This window comes from Martes martes (genome assembly GCF_963455335.1).
Source record: "Martes martes genome assembly, chromosome: 2".
NCBI classification, from domain to species: Eukaryota; Metazoa; Chordata; class Mammalia; order Carnivora; family Mustelidae; genus Martes; species Martes martes.
Genome location: NC_137889.1, coordinates 141,204,014 through 141,220,580, shown reverse-complemented (window position 1 = coordinate 141,220,580; position 16,567 = coordinate 141,204,014). Strand labels below are relative to the sequence as shown.

At 63.2% G+C, this 16,567-nt stretch overlaps 1 protein-coding gene across 3 annotated transcripts; it reads right to left on the bottom strand.

Annotated features, from left to right (window-relative positions):
* Positions 1-6,702: 6,702 nt before the first annotated feature.
* On the bottom strand, positions 6,703-14,990 carry HGFAC (HGF activator). Of its 3 annotated transcripts, XM_080797043.1 has the most exons (15): positions 14,653-14,811; positions 13,851-14,031; positions 13,604-13,700; positions 13,270-13,349; positions 12,421-12,543; positions 12,203-12,334; positions 11,959-12,069; positions 11,707-11,881; positions 11,482-11,567; positions 10,605-10,860; positions 8,464-8,603; positions 7,980-8,120; positions 7,745-7,893; positions 7,475-7,608; positions 6,703-6,983 (listed from the first exon to the last, which is right to left on the bottom strand). In XM_080797043.1, exons 1-15 carry the CDS (start codon positions 14,764-14,766, stop codon positions 6,944-6,946), a joined length of 1,959 nt encoding a protein of 652 aa, XP_080653169.1. In that variant the 5' UTR covers positions 14,767-14,811; the 3' UTR covers positions 6,703-6,943. The 3 variants fall into 3 exon arrangements, with proteins under 3 accessions (XP_080653169.1, XP_080653170.1, XP_080653171.1); XM_080797044.1 differs by lacking the exon at positions 7,475-7,608 and having other exon boundaries at positions 6,703-6,972; positions 14,653-14,990; XM_080797045.1 differs by lacking the exon at positions 7,475-7,608 and having other exon boundaries at positions 6,703-6,972; positions 13,911-14,031.
* Between the last annotated feature and the right edge of the window lie 1,577 nt (positions 14,991-16,567).

Sequence of the window (16,567 nt, the reverse complement as noted above, 5' to 3'; positions counted from 1 at the left end):
GGCTCCGAGGGGTGCCCCGGGGGGGGGGTTCTCATCCCAAAGCAAAGGAAACACCCTGACCACCCGGAGACTCGTTCCAAGTGTGTCTTCAACCAAGGGCTTCCCCCTCGGGGCCCCTGCCCCTCCCCCCATGCCAGGGCTGTCCCCAGACACCCTGACCACCCCCTGACCCTGGAGGACCCTGGCCAGGTTGCTGCCTCACCCCACCCCCCAGCCCCTCCTCTGCAGGGTAGTGGGGAGGGAGTCTGTTCGCGTCCCCTGGCAGCATGGATCCCAGTGCAGGTTGCTGTGTGCCGGTGGATGGGACCAGGACCACCCCCTCCCCGTCCCAGGTCAGTGTGTCTGGTCTCCCTGACACTGACACCAGCTAAGAGCCATCCCCTCTGAAGAGGTGCTGTGAGGCTCTTTGGAAGGCCCACCGGGAGCCCCCTTCACAGAAGGAGCTGTGAGGCAGGGGACTTTGAGCGTCTGGATTTTCCCTCCCAGATCCTGTAGATCGAATCAGCTGCCCCTGGTCCTTCCAGAGCCCAGGTGGCCTGGGGGTTCTGGCAGATGTACCCCTTGGGTATCTACCCCCGTTTCCAAGATGGCTTCCAACATCCACGGCTTCAGGAGTATCCAACAAGGGGGCACGAGCAGAGCTGAGGGGCAGTACCCTAGAAACGTAGTGTGCCCTCCTTCCCGTTCCCAACCTTGAGGGGCTTATGATCCAGCAGGGAGAAGAGGGAAGGAGTAAACACTGCTCCAGGAACTCAGCACTTGCATGGCAAGAAGGCTGGCGTGTGTGGGGCTTGAATGTGTCTTTACCCCGTCCAGGCCCTTCAGGTGTAATACTCAGAGCAGCAGGCAGGGGGGAGGGCAGGGGGCTTGGGGTCCCCAAGGAGCAGCCATCCTGCTGGGTGCAGGTGCAGAAGGCCGGATGACCCCCTCAGGGCACACCCTCTCCCCAGTGGTCCCTGGGGACCTGACAATGTGGGTCCCTGGTGGGCCACAGGCTGGACTCCCATGCAGGGTTACGCCAGGCCCAGAAAGAGCTCTGTTTCTCCCACTGCCACCACCTCCCCCATCCCCACATCACCTGTGCTGCCTTTGGCAGAGCAGTTGCCCAGCCACAGAGCCCCATTCATGCCCCCATGCAGCTCAGGCCCCCAGGGGCTGGCGCAGGACAGCCTGCCTGGAGCCGGATGGCGGCTGGGGGCTGGGGCCAGAGACACATCCGCTGTGCCTGGCACTCAGACGTCCCTGCAGGGAGGGGCTGCCCCTGCTGCATTCCCCAGCTGGCCCTGACCCAGGTCCTGCCACGCCCAGCAGCTGCACCTGCTCCCCCTCTGGCCCCAGAAAATGCGGCCCCTCCCTCCACCGGGCTGCTAAATGGCGGGAGAGCCTCCTCCCCTCGGACCTTGGGCCTCTCTGTCCCTCAGCTCCCACTGTGGACCCCAGATTCATGTGTTGAGACCAATCCCCAGAGGGATGGAGCTGGGAGGTGGGGCCTTTGGGACGTGATTAGATCAGGAGAGCAGAGCCCACGGGACCCAGTGACAGACTGTTCCATTGAGGATTTTTCAGCCTTAGGATGGTGGGGGAAACCATGCCCATCCAGTAGAAACCATCCTGTAGATTCCCACTGCGGGTCTTTTCCAGGGAGACCCAGGAGACGGCCAACACTGTGTTCTAGAACAGGCCTCGTGCCGGGCAGTCCTGCCCACCTGCAGGTTAACGTGGGTGTCCCAAGCCTGTGGCCACCTGGCCCTGCTGAGCTACGCATTCAGTCGCTTAAGTGCATTCCATGCATTTTGGACTCATGATATTTTCAATGTAAGCTCATTGTGAGCTGAGGAAGGTGTGTCATGCCCTTACAGTGTCCTTGTAAGAAGTGACACAGAGAGACGCGCTCTCTCAGCCACGTGAGCGCCGCCCCCCCTCCCCGCCCCCGACCCTGGGAGGCACCTGTCCACACTCAGGAAGCCAGCATGCCTGCACTCAGATCTCAGAGTTCTGGCCTCCAGGACTGTGAGAGACAAATGTCTGCTTCTTAGCCACCCAGCCTCCGGTGTTCTGTTCCAGCCCCCCAGGGGCACAGGGACCATTGCCCCAGTGGTTATGGCCAGAGCTGCTGGTTGCAAGTGGCAGAAGAGGACTCTGGCCATGGAGGGAGGAAGGAATTTGCTGGAAGCACGTCAGGCCTCCAGTTGAACCCAGGAGAGGCTGCAGAGTCCGTGGGAGTTGTGGGAGGCTGGGCAGTAGGGATGCACAGCCCTGTACCCGAGACCGGATGCCACCCCGGCCCCACACCGCCACACAGCTGGGCTTGGCAGCCACGGGACACGGCTGGCTCCCACCCAGCAGCCCACGGCCATGAACGACAGCTGCACCGCGGGCGGACCACACAGCCCGGGGCCCGGCTGCCGGACATCGTGGCCTGGGATGCCACCGCTACTGCCAGAGTCTCTGGCCAAGGGGCACCGTCGTCCCATCACTGGCTGTGCAGACACAGCGCCTGCCGCTTGAGGCTCCCCCCGCCCCCTGTCCCCCCTCCACCCACCACCTGGTGAACCCAAACCATCATGTGACATTCTGGTCTCAGTTTCCTTTTCTGGCCTCATTATGATGATGGGTCCCCACATGTGACTGTGCGTGTGAGTGTCTCTGAAAGTGGCCCTGGGTCACAAACACAGGGATCGTCAGGACCAGGCCCAGCGTCTCATCTTGGGCCTCCAGGAGCTCAGTGTGGCTGGGGACAAACACATAGCACCTGCCCCGTGTACCCCCACCTTGCTCACTCGCATTTCACGGCATCCCCTGGTTGGGGGGGTGCTGCAGGGAGGAGGCCTGGCCATGGGCGCGCGGGCAGAGGGTATGAGTGCCACTCCCAGGCCCAGCCCCCATATACATCCCACGGGCTAAGTCGTGTCCCCCAGACCCATGGGTTGAAGCCCCCCACCTTTCCACGTGGCTGTATTTAGAGATAGGGTCTCTAAGGAGGCAAGTCAGGCTAAGTGAGGTCAAGAAGGGGCATCCCAATCCCACAGGACCTCAGCCTCACCAGTAGAGGGGAACACAAAGCCATCTCTCCCCTCTCAGGGCACATGCACACAGGAGTCTGTGAGGACACAGCGCGAAGGCAGCCCTCTGCGGTCTGGGAGGGAGGCCTCACCAGAAACCAGTGCTGTTGAATCTTGATCTTGGACTTCAGCCTCCAGAATGGCGAGAAAATAGATTTCTGTTGTCTTCTCCCCAGCGGGGCAGCCCAAGCCAACAGAGAATGGGGGTGATCCCTTGAAAAGATGGTGGCAATGATGCCCCCACAGCCTCACCCCTGGAAATGAGGCCATATACCCTGTCCCACGGAGACCGAGTCTGCCTCTCCACGGGCCAGCTGCTGACTTTGACAAAGGAGGCACAGTGGGAATGCTCACAGACACTCTGTTTGGGAGCCCCTCACGTGAACAAGCCTAGGCTAACCTGCTGGGTGAGAAGCCACACGTGGCTTTGTCCCCACATGGCCCCAGCCAAGAGCCCATTGGCCCCCAGGAGTGGGACAGCCCAAGACCCACTGATGCCTCCAGCTAAGGGAAGGAGCCAGCCCAGCCCAGAAGAACCAGCCAGAAGTCTCACAGACAGCAGGCAGGGCGGGGGAGGGAGGGAACCCACGTCGGCACCCGTCACGGGTACACCACGGCCTGTCTCAGGCAAGGGGGTGGGAGAAGCTGCCAGAGGGGAAAAGGTATTTACGAAAGATCCACTGGAGTAAAGCAGATGTACAGCGGCAGGCCCAGCAGCCATGGAGAAATTTCCAGCAGCCAACAGAAAGGAAGGACGCGGGCACGTCTGAGATTCAGGGACGGGGGAACGCCAACAGCTCTGTGGCCCACTGCCGAAGTTCGGACAGTCAATTCATAAAAGTGCAAACTCTATGACTGGCTCAAGAAGAAACAGAATTTTCCCTGAGGCTGGTAACGATTAACATACTGAACCACAGGAAAATGTCATCCTGCAAAGGAAATACGGGGCCTGGGGCATTTCATAGAGGAGTCCCCCAACTTTCAGAGAGAGATCATTCCAGCCTTATCTGGAGTCCTTGGGGAATAATAAAGAAGGCACACTCTCAAACTGATCCTGTGAGTCATTTGAAGACGGCAAGGAAGGCCAATCTCACTCACAAGCCTGATGTGAAATCCTAAACAAAATACAAGCAGATGGTAAAAAGCTTGTAAAAAGTTCAGAGGGTGGGGGTCACCCTGGGGCCCACCAGGCCACGTGCTATCAGGACAATTCAGAGCGGTGGTCTTGGAAGGGAGTCACCAGGGGTGAGTGGGGGGGCCGGGGCTAGACAGGAGGAGTGGAAACCACCTGTAGGCACGAGGGGGAGGTCCCTGGACCACTAAACAGAGGGTCCCTGGCTTGCAGATGGCCACTCCCCCTGTGGCACTCCCATGTGCCTGACTGTGTCCACATTTCCCCTCCTTCTAGGGATGCAGTCCTCTTGGGTCCCAGCCTGCACTCGCGGCTTCATGGGGACTTGATCACTTCTGTAATGACCCTCCCTCTAGATAATATCCCATTCTGAGGTCCTGGGGCTGGGACTTCAACATTTGAATTTTAGGAGGACATGGTTCACCCTGTAACATGAAGGTGACCCCGAACGGGGGAGCCACGGAAATCAATATCCCAGTGTCACTCTCCTCCCTCCTCTAACCTGCTGGGGGGCTCCCCAGTGTCCTCAAAAACCCAGCGAGCATGGGAGCCATGCTGTCTGTGGAGATCAGCCTCCTGGGGCACCAGAGCTCTGGGTGCAGAAGGCAGAGAACGGACAGTGACCTGGAGGGGCGGCTGGAAGATGCCAGGCGCACATGGACTCCACGTGGCTCACTGCAGGCCGGCTGGCTCGGCACCAACAGACCATCTCTCGTTGGGAGTTGCCACTTTAACAGACCCACACTGAACACCCACAGGGGAGAAGAGTCAGGGGGCGATGGGGGGTGTGCAGAGCCAAGCCCAGGCCACTGGAGGCCCCGCGTTCCCAGTGCTCTTGTAGCCACGGCACCGGCCTCAGTAGCCTGGGCTGGGACCCACGTGGTGGGGCTCCAGCAGAGCGTTTCAGGCGGCCCTAGGGCTCCGAGTCATGTGGAGAGGGGCCCTGTGGAGAGGGGCCCTGCACACCTCCCTGTGCCTTCCCAGGACCAGGCTCTGTCCTCTGAGAGGGGCACCCTCCCCCCAAGAGCTTCGTGCAGGAACCCCCAGAGAAGGTGGTTCCGGGTTGCTCTTCCTCTCTTGATACAGGGAACAGATGCAGCCGGGGAACCCGGGTCAGCGAGTGGCTGAGCGCTGGACTCCCCATCGCAGGAGGAAGGCAAAGCTGCCCCTGTTCCCCCTGCATCAGTCTGGTTTCGGGGTGCGGCCCAGAGAGCCGAGGCGGGCAAAGTCCATGACCTCTGTGCCAATGGGGAGAACGGCCGGGAGAGAGCCTCACTGGACTTGCCTCGAGGGACGGTGTCCAGGAGTGGACTGAGCTCTGCTGGGTGAAGTGGGGAAGGCAGTACGAGAAAGAACATTCTAGAAGCATGGGAACATCAGGAGCATGGGCAGAGCGAGGCCAGAGCACAGAGTAGGGGGGCAGTGCAGGGCAGAAGCAGGCTGGAGGTAGGTAGGGTCCGCCCCAGGGACTGGGGGAGCCTCCAAGGTTGGGGGGGCAGTGACCTAGAGAAAGTCTTGGTCTGTCACCTCAGACAGAGTCAGGAAGACCTGGTCTAAGGTGGGGGCTGTGGAGGTGACAGGAGAGGAGGTGGCTTTGGGGGTTGAGCAGCAGGAGAGGTATGTGGGGACTGCGGCGAGGACCCCCATCCTCTGGGCAGCTCTGGGAGGAGGGTCCCCCTCCCAGAGCGGGATGGGTGGGTGTGGGCATGGATGACTGAATGTGGGGCCATCTGGCCCTCTCCCTGAGACCAGGGCTCCCAGCCCCCGAGGCACTGCTGCTGGGCTCTGGGGGGCGGGGCGCTGTCTACTATACTCCCAGGCCATCCCCTGTCCACCCTGCTGAAGCCCCATCAGGGACCCGTGGGGCAAACCCAGTACCCCACTGCAGCCTGCAGCAACCACCCATCCCTGCCTTTTCAGGTCTCTAGCCGCACTTCCTTTTTTTGATTCAGATAAGCCCCACCCCACTGCCTCAGGGACTTTGCAGCTGCTGCTCCCTCTTCCTGGAATGGGGGCTCTTCCAGGCATCTCTGATTCCTTCCCCCAGGTGTGCTGGCCCGCTGGCAGCAGCCTCCTGGTTCCAGGAGCTCCAGCCCAGTAGTGGCCCACTACCCTTCACTCCCTGACACACGGGCCTGCTGGTTTCTTTGCGAGGGGATCTCTGGCCTTCGTCCTAGGAAACGGCGCTAAGGGACAGCCGCAGTCAGGGTGCCTTCTCCAAGCAGAATGAGGGCCGGTAGGTAGTTCCAAATTACCTGTCTTAAGTCTTCAAGTTCTTTGCGCTGCCCTGGGGCAACCAGCGTGTGTGGGCTCCAGCCCCCGCTGCCTGGGGGTGACCTGAGGTGGGTAGGCTAGGAGAGGGTCACTAGGTGCTCTGCCCTGACCCCCTGGGCCTAGGGGCCAGACCCTCCCCCGGGGCTGCAGGCTCCCTTCTCCACTGAGAAAGGGAAGATGGGGAGCTGCCCCAGGGAAGGCTGAGGGGGGTGGGGTGCAGAGGCGTGGGCCCTGTGCACCTGGTTTTTGGAAGCATATTTATTGTTAGGAGTCTGGGAACAGCGCAGAGGCGGGATGCCCAACGCAGAGGCGGGGGCTGTCTCAGGAGGGATCCACAGGCCGCTTAGGGGGCCATATCCGGTCTTTGATCCAGTCCACATACTTGGCCACGCGGGTATAGACGCCAGGCTTATTAAGCCTCCCACAGCCGTCGCCCCAGCTGATGACGCCATACAGGTAGGCCACGCCATTCTTCTCACAGGCCAGGGGTCCACCCGAGTCCCCCTGCAGCAGGGCTGCTGGTCAGAGCCAGGCACCAGCTCAGCTCCTCAGCAGTCGCAAAACACCCCACCACCCACTCCTGTTCCGCCTCCCTCACCCCAACCCCGAAAATGTCCCTGAAGAGTCTCAGATGTCCCCTTTGGGGAGGACTCCCCAGGAGCTCCCAATGCAGACTTCCTGACAGCTCGGGGGACAGATGACAAAGGTATTTCCAAGTGAAGGAACTATCCCACCTTCCACTGGCCCCCTACACACAAAGTCTCCTCATTCCAGGGCTACTGTGACAGCATCTGACTAGTCATTCCAGTTCCTAAACTCTGCCATGGATTCCTCTCAACTCCATGATCAGGAACGTGCATCTGAACCTGGCTCCCCAAACCACCCACCAGCACACACCCTATGTGGACCAGGTGGTCCCTGTGTTCTGGGCTAATCTCCCCACTTGAAATAACAGCCCTCTGCCAAACTCCAATTCACCCCTCAAAACAAGTGCCAATGCCCCCACCTCTGGAAAGCCCGCCTTGACTTCCCACAGAGGGACTTGTATTCATGTGGTCCAATGTCAAACCCCCCTTGCCACTTCTGAGTTGTGTGACCTGGGAAGAGTGGCAGGGCCTCTCTAGGCCTCAGTTTCCGCACCTATAAAATGGGAAGTAAAGCAGCTCCTCCATCTCAGGACTGACTTGCAGCCTAAAGACGGTGCTTGTGGAGCCCTTGATAAATGCTAGCGGGGGGGGCAGGCAGTCTTGAGATCTGGGGCTGAGCCCTGGCTCACCTGGCAGGCGTCAGACTTGCAGTCGAAGTAGCCGGCACACAGCATGTTGGGGCTGATGTCGGCCCCATACACCTCCGGGCTGCTGCACTTGTGGTCTGCAACCAGAGGGACCAGTGCCTCCCGCAGGGAGCTGGAGTAGCCACTCACATCTGTGGACAGGGTGCTCTCAGGCTGGGCAAGGCTCCCTGGGGCTGGCCACCACTCCCTGGGGCACAGTGCCCCCACCCCTACTCACTCTCGTCCTGGTGGCCCCAGCCCGCAATCTGGCACTTGTGTCCAGCGGAGAAGGGGCTGCTAGGCTCAGGAAGGCAGATAGGCTGGACGAATTGGGAGCGGACAGCACAGCGGTCCCCCTTTTTCTTCAACCGGATCAAGACTGGCCAAGAGAGAGACCAGAGGTCAGCCTGGGACGTGGGGGTCCATGCAGGGGCCAAGGAGCAGGGGGGCCGGCCCAGGGCTCAGCAAGGCTGGCCAGACAGGTTTTCCTCCCGCCAGGCCAAGGCCACTCTGCCATATGGGGTTCCCTTGCTGCCTTCCCCTCCCCCTACCTCCTCCCTTCCCCCTCTGTCTCTCTTTTCCTGCCTCTTCCCTCCCTTTCCCTCTCCCCAGGTGGGCCTGATGCCTACCCACCCCTGCCCCTCTCCTGGCTCTGGCCTGGGTTGTGTAAGGCACACACACATCCCTGGCCCTGGTGCCCCTCAGCATGTCCCAAGCCTTACCCAAATCATGGTCACTGGGGTTGAACACCGAGTACATGGGGTACGGGATATACTTCTCGATGCCAAACGTCTGTGTTACGTCCGTTGTTTGGTTGAAGAAGTGTTGGCCTAGCACCACTAAGACACTTTCCCTGTGGGGGCTGTGCAGGGCGTCTGGTGGCAGCACCACCCAGGTCTGCCCCCTCCAGCCCCGCCCCTCAAGCCCCTCCCCACAGGTCCCTCTCCCTCAGGCCTTCCTCACAGGCCCTCCCCACCGGTTCCTCCCCATAAGCCCTCCCCTCGGGCCCCGCCCCTCAAGTCCCTCCCCACAGGCTCCTCCCTTCAAGCCCCGCCTCTCAGGCCCCTTAGGCCCCGCCCCAGATCCCTTCCCTCAAGCTCCACTCCTGGGCTCCTCCCTGCCGCCCGCTGCGGCTCAAGCATCCTGGAGGTCTCCCCAAGGGCGATGCTGGGTAGGTCCCCTGCAGCCCAGGGGAGAGGCCTGAGCAGGGAGCAGGGGAATGGTGGGCTGTGGCAACACATGACCTTGGGCAGTGCCATCTCTAATGCATCCCCTTTAGTGACTCTAAGGGCTTCCTGCAAGGTGGGGTCTATGCTGACTGGGGCCTGAGTGGGTGGAGGCCTGGCAGCCCCGACCCAGCTCCTATGTAGCCTGGGTCCCCCCATACAGCCCTTCACTCCTGCTGGGCACAGGCCCTGGGCCCCCACGGTCAGCCCCCCTGTCCCCTCTCGGGGCCTCTGTTTTCCCAGCTCCTGATGAAGGGGGTAACTCCCACCCAGGCCTGACCCTCCTTCATTGGACTCCAGCTCCAGGCCCCTGTGGGACCTCGGCCCCTGGGCCCTCCCAGGCCTTAGGTCCTTCTGGAAAATGGGCTCCCACGCTCTGGGCAGGCAGCCAGCTCGGCACACAGTGGGGCTTGGTGCGTGGCCTCAGGACAGGGTCAGAAACCCAAGTCCAGAGCCGGACCTGGTGATCCATAGGTCTCACTTGGGGATGGTGGGGGAGGGCGTGCTCTTGGGGTGGTTGGCCGGTGAACACAGGCCTCCAGGGATAGGACTGGGTTGGCTGAAGGGCTGAGTGTGCAGCCGGGCAGGGTGGGCTGTCCACCAGCTCTGGGCCCCTAGTTCTGTCCTTTGCCCCTTTTGCATCTTTGCCAAAGGAGCATGCCCCTCCTGGGGAGCCACCCAGAGTCCACCTGTTCACCTCCAGCGCTCCTGCCTCAACCCCAACCCTGTCCTGGATGTGAGGAGTGGGTGCCGGCTCCCCTCCCCCAGCCTCTTAAACCCCCACCCAATCTCATTCATACTGGGGAGGCCTCAGAGACCATTTCCCAGGCCCAGCGGGGAGCCTGCTGCCTGTCAAGGCTCCACATAGGGCAGGCCTTGCACCCACTGCCCCTCCCATCCATGCTTTAGTCCCTGGGTGACCAATGGAGGCTCAAGGCCAGACTCACACTGCCAAACCCCCAGGCCCTGATCCCTGGGATGCCATCCTCTCCAACTGGACCCCCCGGGGAGCCTCCTAGTCTGGACCCCCAGAGGAGGAACCTTGTTCCCATCACACTGGGTGAAGCCCAAGAGGGGCTGGCCTTTCCCGCTCTGAGCTGGCAGGCTCCTCTAGGTGTGTGGTGGTGGGCCTTGCATCCCTGACCCCCACTCCCTTAGCTGCCAGCCCAAGTCCGCCTTCCCAGCTCACAGAGTGGGCGGGGCCTCGGAGTCCCTGCTGAGGGGGCGGGGAAAGGTGCCCCCACCTGCAAAGTCTGGGGTGGGGGGGCAGGATCTTCTCTGAGGAGGGCCTGCCCATCATACACCCAGCACCCCCAACTCCCCCGCCCCCCTCACCCCACCCAGCGCAGGACTGCCCGGCCCTACTGGGTAGTGACCCCGAGCAGGGGCGAGGCTGAACACGGAGGTCTTCCCCACCCCCACCCAGGGTCCTTGGGCGACGAGAAAATGAGGGACCAAAGATGGGGGTTATATGGGTTGTGGGGACATGTGTGTGAGGACAGGCAGATGGGTGGATGGGAGGGTGGCAGATGGTGGGCGCAAAGGTGTGGAATGGATGGTAGGTGTGTGGCCAAGTTGGGGGAGGGCAAGTGGATGGGCTGAAACACACAGTGGGGGGCATGGACAGAGCTGCTCACCTGCTGGAGAAGCAGTGGGCTGCGGACACCACCCAGCATGTGTGGACGAGACTCCCTGCACAGAAGCTGTTCCCGATGTAGATGGCGGCCAGCCAGGGGTGGGAGCCCGGCAGGGACGACGAGCCCCCAATGATGCGTGGCCGGAGGAAGCTCCTCTTCTTGTGCCTCTTGCCACAGGCCTGGCGTCCCACTGGGGCAGGCTCAGCCTGTCTCAGCAGGACCTCAGGGGGCCGGAGAGGAGTTCTGGTAAGGGATTCTGGGAGCACAGGTCACCGGGTCACACAGCTGGGGCTCCTTCTGCACATCCCTGCCCAGAGTGGGTCCTGGCTGCCGTCCTCACCCACCCCCCGCCCCACCCCAGACAGCTCTGCCTTCACAGGCACACAATCTACTCTCTGAGCCTCAGTTTCCTCTTCTGTACAATGGGGAGAACAAGACCCAATCAGTCACCAGGCTTTGTGGGAAGCAAAGTGGTGTGGCACTCCTGACAGGGCTTCCTGTCCCTCCCAGCAGCCTGGGGGCCAGAGGGCAGGCTGGCCTCCCGGAGCTGCCCACTCCCAGGGTCTGGCTCCAGGGGAGGCTGCTGGCCCTCCCACCCTATTATTCACCCCTGACCGGCCCTTTCCTGTATCTGGGAGCTCTCAGCTCGGCTCAGGCTGGGTGGGAGCCGCCCAGAGGACCTGGAGACTGGCTGGCCTGCTCAGACCCCCTGTGCCTGCCTGTCGCATGGCCTCAGCTGAGCCCTTCTCCAGGGAACCTCAGTTTCCCCATCCCCAGAGGGGGCAGTGGTGCTCCAAAGAGGGCTGAGACATGGGGAAAATGGCCGTGACTCCTGTGGGAGCGGGGTCCTCGCGCCGCCTGCAGCCCATTCACGCACCACAGGCCACCAGGCGGCAGTACTCCCAGGAGAGGGCGCTGCCGTTCACCACATAGCACCAGGGCCTCTCGTCCTTGTCCGGGTTCCTGGGGTGCATGAGAGGCAGGTGGGCTCGGGGCAGGGGCACCTGGGAGAACCCCATGAGGGGACTCCTGACGGCCCCCCCATTCCCCTAGCAGCAGCATTGGGCTGATTGTGCAGATGGTCTGGGGCCCCATTGCTGACCGGCAGTAGGCATGGGGGCCCAGGCCAAGCAGGGCCGCGGCGCCCACGGAGTCCACGTGCAGCTCCTGGTAGAGCAGATCTGAGTTCCAGGCCAGGCAGCTAAGGCCCGAGGCTGCGGTGCTGGCCACACCTCGGTACTCGGTGCCATTCCCCACAAAGCAGCGCTGGCTGGGCACTGTGGGCAGCACGGTGGGCGGTGAGCCTGGGCTCCAGGAGCCGCAGGGCACGGGGCCAGGAGGCTGACCCACTCACCGATGTTGCAGAGCCGCCCGGCATGGCCCGGGGGGCAGGAGCACACAGTGGTCCCGGTGGCCACGATCAGGTGGCAAGTGCCACCGTTCAGGCACGGGCTGCTCAGGCAAGCTGCGGGGAGGGCTCAGGAGCTTGGCCTCAGGCCTTGAGAGTGCCCACCGCGGGAGGGCAGGGTCGGGGCTGTCCCGCTGGGGCCTGTGGCTGGGGGACCCTGGGCCAGCCCCCCACCTCGACCACGGCATACCTGTGTGGCGGGTGCCCTCACAACGGATCTGGCTCCCAGCGCACTCACACTGCTCCACCTGGCCCTGGCTCACTCGGGCCCAGCGGTCGCCCACCTCCAGGTGCTCATAGCGCGTCTCGTCAAAGCATTTTTCTGGGGGGTGTTGCGGAGCGCCCTCAGGCCGCTGCCCTCGAGCACGCCCCTCCCCCACCCATCTTCCCAGGACCTGGTGTGCACACCTGTGCCACAGTTCTTGCCTGTGAAAGCCATGGGGCAGGTGCAGTGGTAGGACTTGGGGTCCTGGGTGCTGGAGCATGAGCCCCCATTGAGGCATGGGCTGGAGGCGCAGGGATCCGGGGCATCTGGGGACAGGCAGGAGGAGTAGGGAGCAAGTGTGGGAGAACCCGGCCCATTGGGGTATCTCCCCCAGACCCTGTCTGTTCTCCAAGGCCTTCAGTGCCTTCACTGGGCCTGCTGCCTTCATGCTGCCCCTCTGGGTTCCTTGGGTTATTTGGGAGCAGGAATCCTGAGAAGGGGTGCAGGCCTTCCCCGTTGTCCCAGCAGCCCCACCCCCCCAACCCCACGCCGTGCTCAGACCCTGGGCAAGCAGGCCTCTGGCTCTGTACCAGGACCCTGGAAGCCCAGCCCCCCATCAGGCAGCACAGTCCCCTCCTGTGTGCCCTGAGACCCTTGCAGGTGGGGCTGTCAACACCACCCCCCCACCCCCCGCCCTGCACCCTGCAGACCCTAGGGGCCCTCATCTCTGTCCGGGGTTCCACCTGTGCAGCCACAGCGCCCAGCCTGACCACCAGGGGGCGCCTTACTCCCAGCAATGACCAAGGCCTGGGAGGGGCTCCACCCTCTGCACTCCTGCAGCCCCCCTGGGGTGCAGTGGGGTCAACCCCAAAGTTCTCTTCTGCACTCCAAGCAGGACTCCCTGTCCCAGGTCAGCTCTGTACCCTCCCACCCTCATCACCGGGTTGACCCTAGTACTCCCTTAGACTACCCCCAACCCCAGCCTGGACAGCCCCCCTCCCCCAACACAGGCCCTTCCCCACCCCACCCCCCTACCTCCTGCCAGCACCCACCTGGGTCCTCCCTGGGCACTGAGGTCTGGGTGCAGTAGCCCCAGGCCCTGTCTCGGTCATAGTTGTGAGTGGTGGCACACCTGGGGGTGAGGACACAGGTGGGTCCCGGCTCCGAGGCATCCCCACAGCCTGCATCTGGCAGGACACCCTGCCGGCTGCTGGTAGCTCGCCCCAGTCACACCCACGCCTTCCTTCCCTGCTGGGTCTGGGGCTTGGGCTTGAGGAGGGAGGGCAGAGGGCAGGGGGGGTCTCCAGAGTGGATAGGGGCCGTGGGGATCGGGAAGAGGGGAGGCTGGTGATCGATGCTGGCGGACCTCGCTACCCCGGGACCCACCACCGCCTGTGCGCGCTGCCCTCCGATGTACAGGAGTGGAGCATGCGGCCACCGTAGCGGAAGGGGAACCTGCAGGGCCGCCCGTCCTCTGTGAGCACTGCAGGGCGAGCGGAGGGGGGTCAGGGGGCTCCCGTTGGGCACCTTCTGCCCCATGTCGCACACCCCGCTCCCCAGCAGCCGCCTGCCAGCCTCCCAACCCACCCGCCCAGGTGTAGCCCACCACCTCCGGGAAGCTCTCCTGACCCACCTGGGCCCCCAGGGCTGCTGCTGGAGGGAGCTGCTCTGGGTGGGGGGGTGAGCCCCGTACCAATGGGTCCCTGTGGCTCTGGAGCACTTGTGGCTGGGCTCACAGGGGTCACCGAGGTTACAGGGATCGTGGGGGTCCCAGAGCTCACTGTGGCGTTAGGTTCTGGGGATTCTGTAAGGTTCTAGGAGGAGCCAAGAGGGCTGTGATGGTGTCAGTGTGGGGTGGCCCCCCTCACACTCAGCCCCCGCTGGCTGGGCTCATCGCCGTCCCCAGCCTTAGTTTCCATACTGGGCCCTCAGGCCTTAGAGAAGAAACCAAGGGGAACCTGGCCACTGGCTGTCCTCCTCCCCTCCTGCCGAGCCCGCAGGGTTAGGGCAGGCTGGGTGTCTGCCCAGGCTGGGACACCCCGGCCTTCCAGCCACAGATCCTGGGGATCTGTTCTGGGGGATGGACAAAAGCAGCTGCGAGGTCCCCAGAGGTCCCCTTTATCCACCCCCCAAACAATGGGACCCAAAAGCAGCCCAAAGAGAAGGGAGTGGCCCTCATGCCCCCCGGTGGGGGCCCAGCAGGTCAGATCAGACCTGATCAGATCAGACCAGGTCAGATCAGACCAGCAGGTTAGACAGGAGGCCTTGTCCCCCAGGCCAGCCCAGCACACCCACCTTGCCTGCTGGAGGCCAGAAAGCCAGCTTGCAGCACATTGGGCCCCTTACCCACTCCACAGCCCTCCCCAGCCCCGGCCCCAGGACCCAGAGTGGGCATGGGGAGCCCACGGTCCCCACACCACGGGGTCAGTGCTCACCCTGCTAGCCTGAGGCTGAGCCCCACGAAGCCCCAGCAGCAGCAGCAGCAGCAGCAGGAACAGGGCCATTCCTGACAGGGGGCAAAGGCTGCGACCCCAGGCCCAGCGCCCCATGGCTCCTCCTGGGCTGGCACGAGGAGCGGCGGGAAGCGGAAGCGGCAAGCAGGTTTGGTTGGGGTCAAGGCCACTTGGAAATGATTAACCCTGGCTGCCTCCACCACTGGGCCCACATGTCCCCCCATCTGCTGCCCGGCTCACCCCGCCCGGGCCAGCTGTCCGCTCTGGCATGAGCCACATTGGCGCTGGACCTGACAGTGTCCTCAGGTCTCAGCTGCAATGCCTCCTCCAGGAAGTCTGGCAGGACACACAGCCCGTGGGGGCTTGGACTCCCAGCCCCCACCTCTCCACGGGACTGGCCGCTGTCCCTTTGTGAACTAGTGATAACCAGAGTGGCTGTCGGTGCCACGCCCCCTAGGCCTGGAAGGTGGGTGCTAGCCCCACAGCCAGCAGGAGGCCAGGCACAGGGGGTTGGGGGTTGTGTGCTGGGCTGAGGGTCACGAACACTGACCCAGGATGGGAACCCCTGCCACTCCCAACATTTCAGGATAAGCCTGGGGTGGGGGACCTCCTAGGGGTGGAGCTGGGGAGGCGGACAGCACCGGAGCCCTAATCACAGGTTACCCAGAAATGTGCCCTCCGCCTTGGGAGGACCCTTGGACACCTCCAGGAAGTCTTTCCACCCATGGGACTTTCCAGCCCCGGCTTCCTCACAGCTTGGATAATTGGTGCTGTCCCCATCTCTGGCCAGGGCTCCCACACCTTGTCCTGAGCCCTGGCTGGGCCCCAGAAGAGCTCTTTCCAGGCACCCAGGGTCACCAAGGGCCACAGAGACCTGGCTTGGGGTCCTTCCCAGGTCTGCATGCACCTTGCTCTCTCCATCTGGGACCTGGGATGCCGGCATCGCCCCACCCCATGGGCCCTACGATGTGTGACCCGGGGCCAGGGGCACAGCTGCTAGGGGAACCTCCTCTGCCATTTCTGAGCATAGGTTCCCCATGAGTCAGCTCAGCGGCTCACAGGGGCCAGGGTGAGGGCTGGCTGCCCTTTCCTCGAGGGATCAGCCTGGCATCAATGTGCACCCCCAAACCATGCTCTCTGGGCCCCCGTTTTGCCATCCATGCAAGAGGAGGTAAGGTGGAGAGGAGCATCCAGCTGGGTGGGTGGTGGGTTCAGGGATGGGGGCAGGAATGTCAGGCGGGGGAGCACAGTGGGTGTGGGGAGGGTCGGGGGCAGCAGTGTCAGACGGGGGGAGTACGGTGGGTGCCGGGATGGGGCGGGGGCAGGAGTGTCGGGGTGGGGAGTGTGGTGCCTGTGGGGACACAGCGGGAGCTTGGCATAGTGGGGGATGGTCCCCCTTCCTTCTGACACCTCCCACGGCCCCTCCCACAGCCCTGCTCCCTAGAAGATTCAGAACCTCCCTGGCCTGGCTGAACGAACATTCGCAGGTTGGGCCCTTCTGACAACTCCGCGGAGGGAAGGGTGCGGGTCCCTCAGCGCTCACCTGCTCCATGTGGGGGTTCCACTAGGGCGACCTGGGTGGGTGACTGGAGCTGTCTCAGCCCACAGTCCCCGGTGGTCCTGCCCCCACCTGGCCGGCCACAGGCCCTCCTGACCAGGCTCTGGCTGCTCTCTGGGGCCTGACATCACCCAGGACCTCAGTGAGGGCCCCCTCCATGGATGGACGGACAGACGGACGGACAGACCCTCTAGATTGGGCCAAGAGCAGGCTTGGGGCCCCCAGAGCTCAGGCAGGAAAGCATAGGGCATGGCGTGACTTCTGGGTCTCCAGGCAGAGCCCTGCCCCCTCCGGCATCCCCCCGGCCCCCACCCCCCAGGGTCCTACACTGACTTGTGA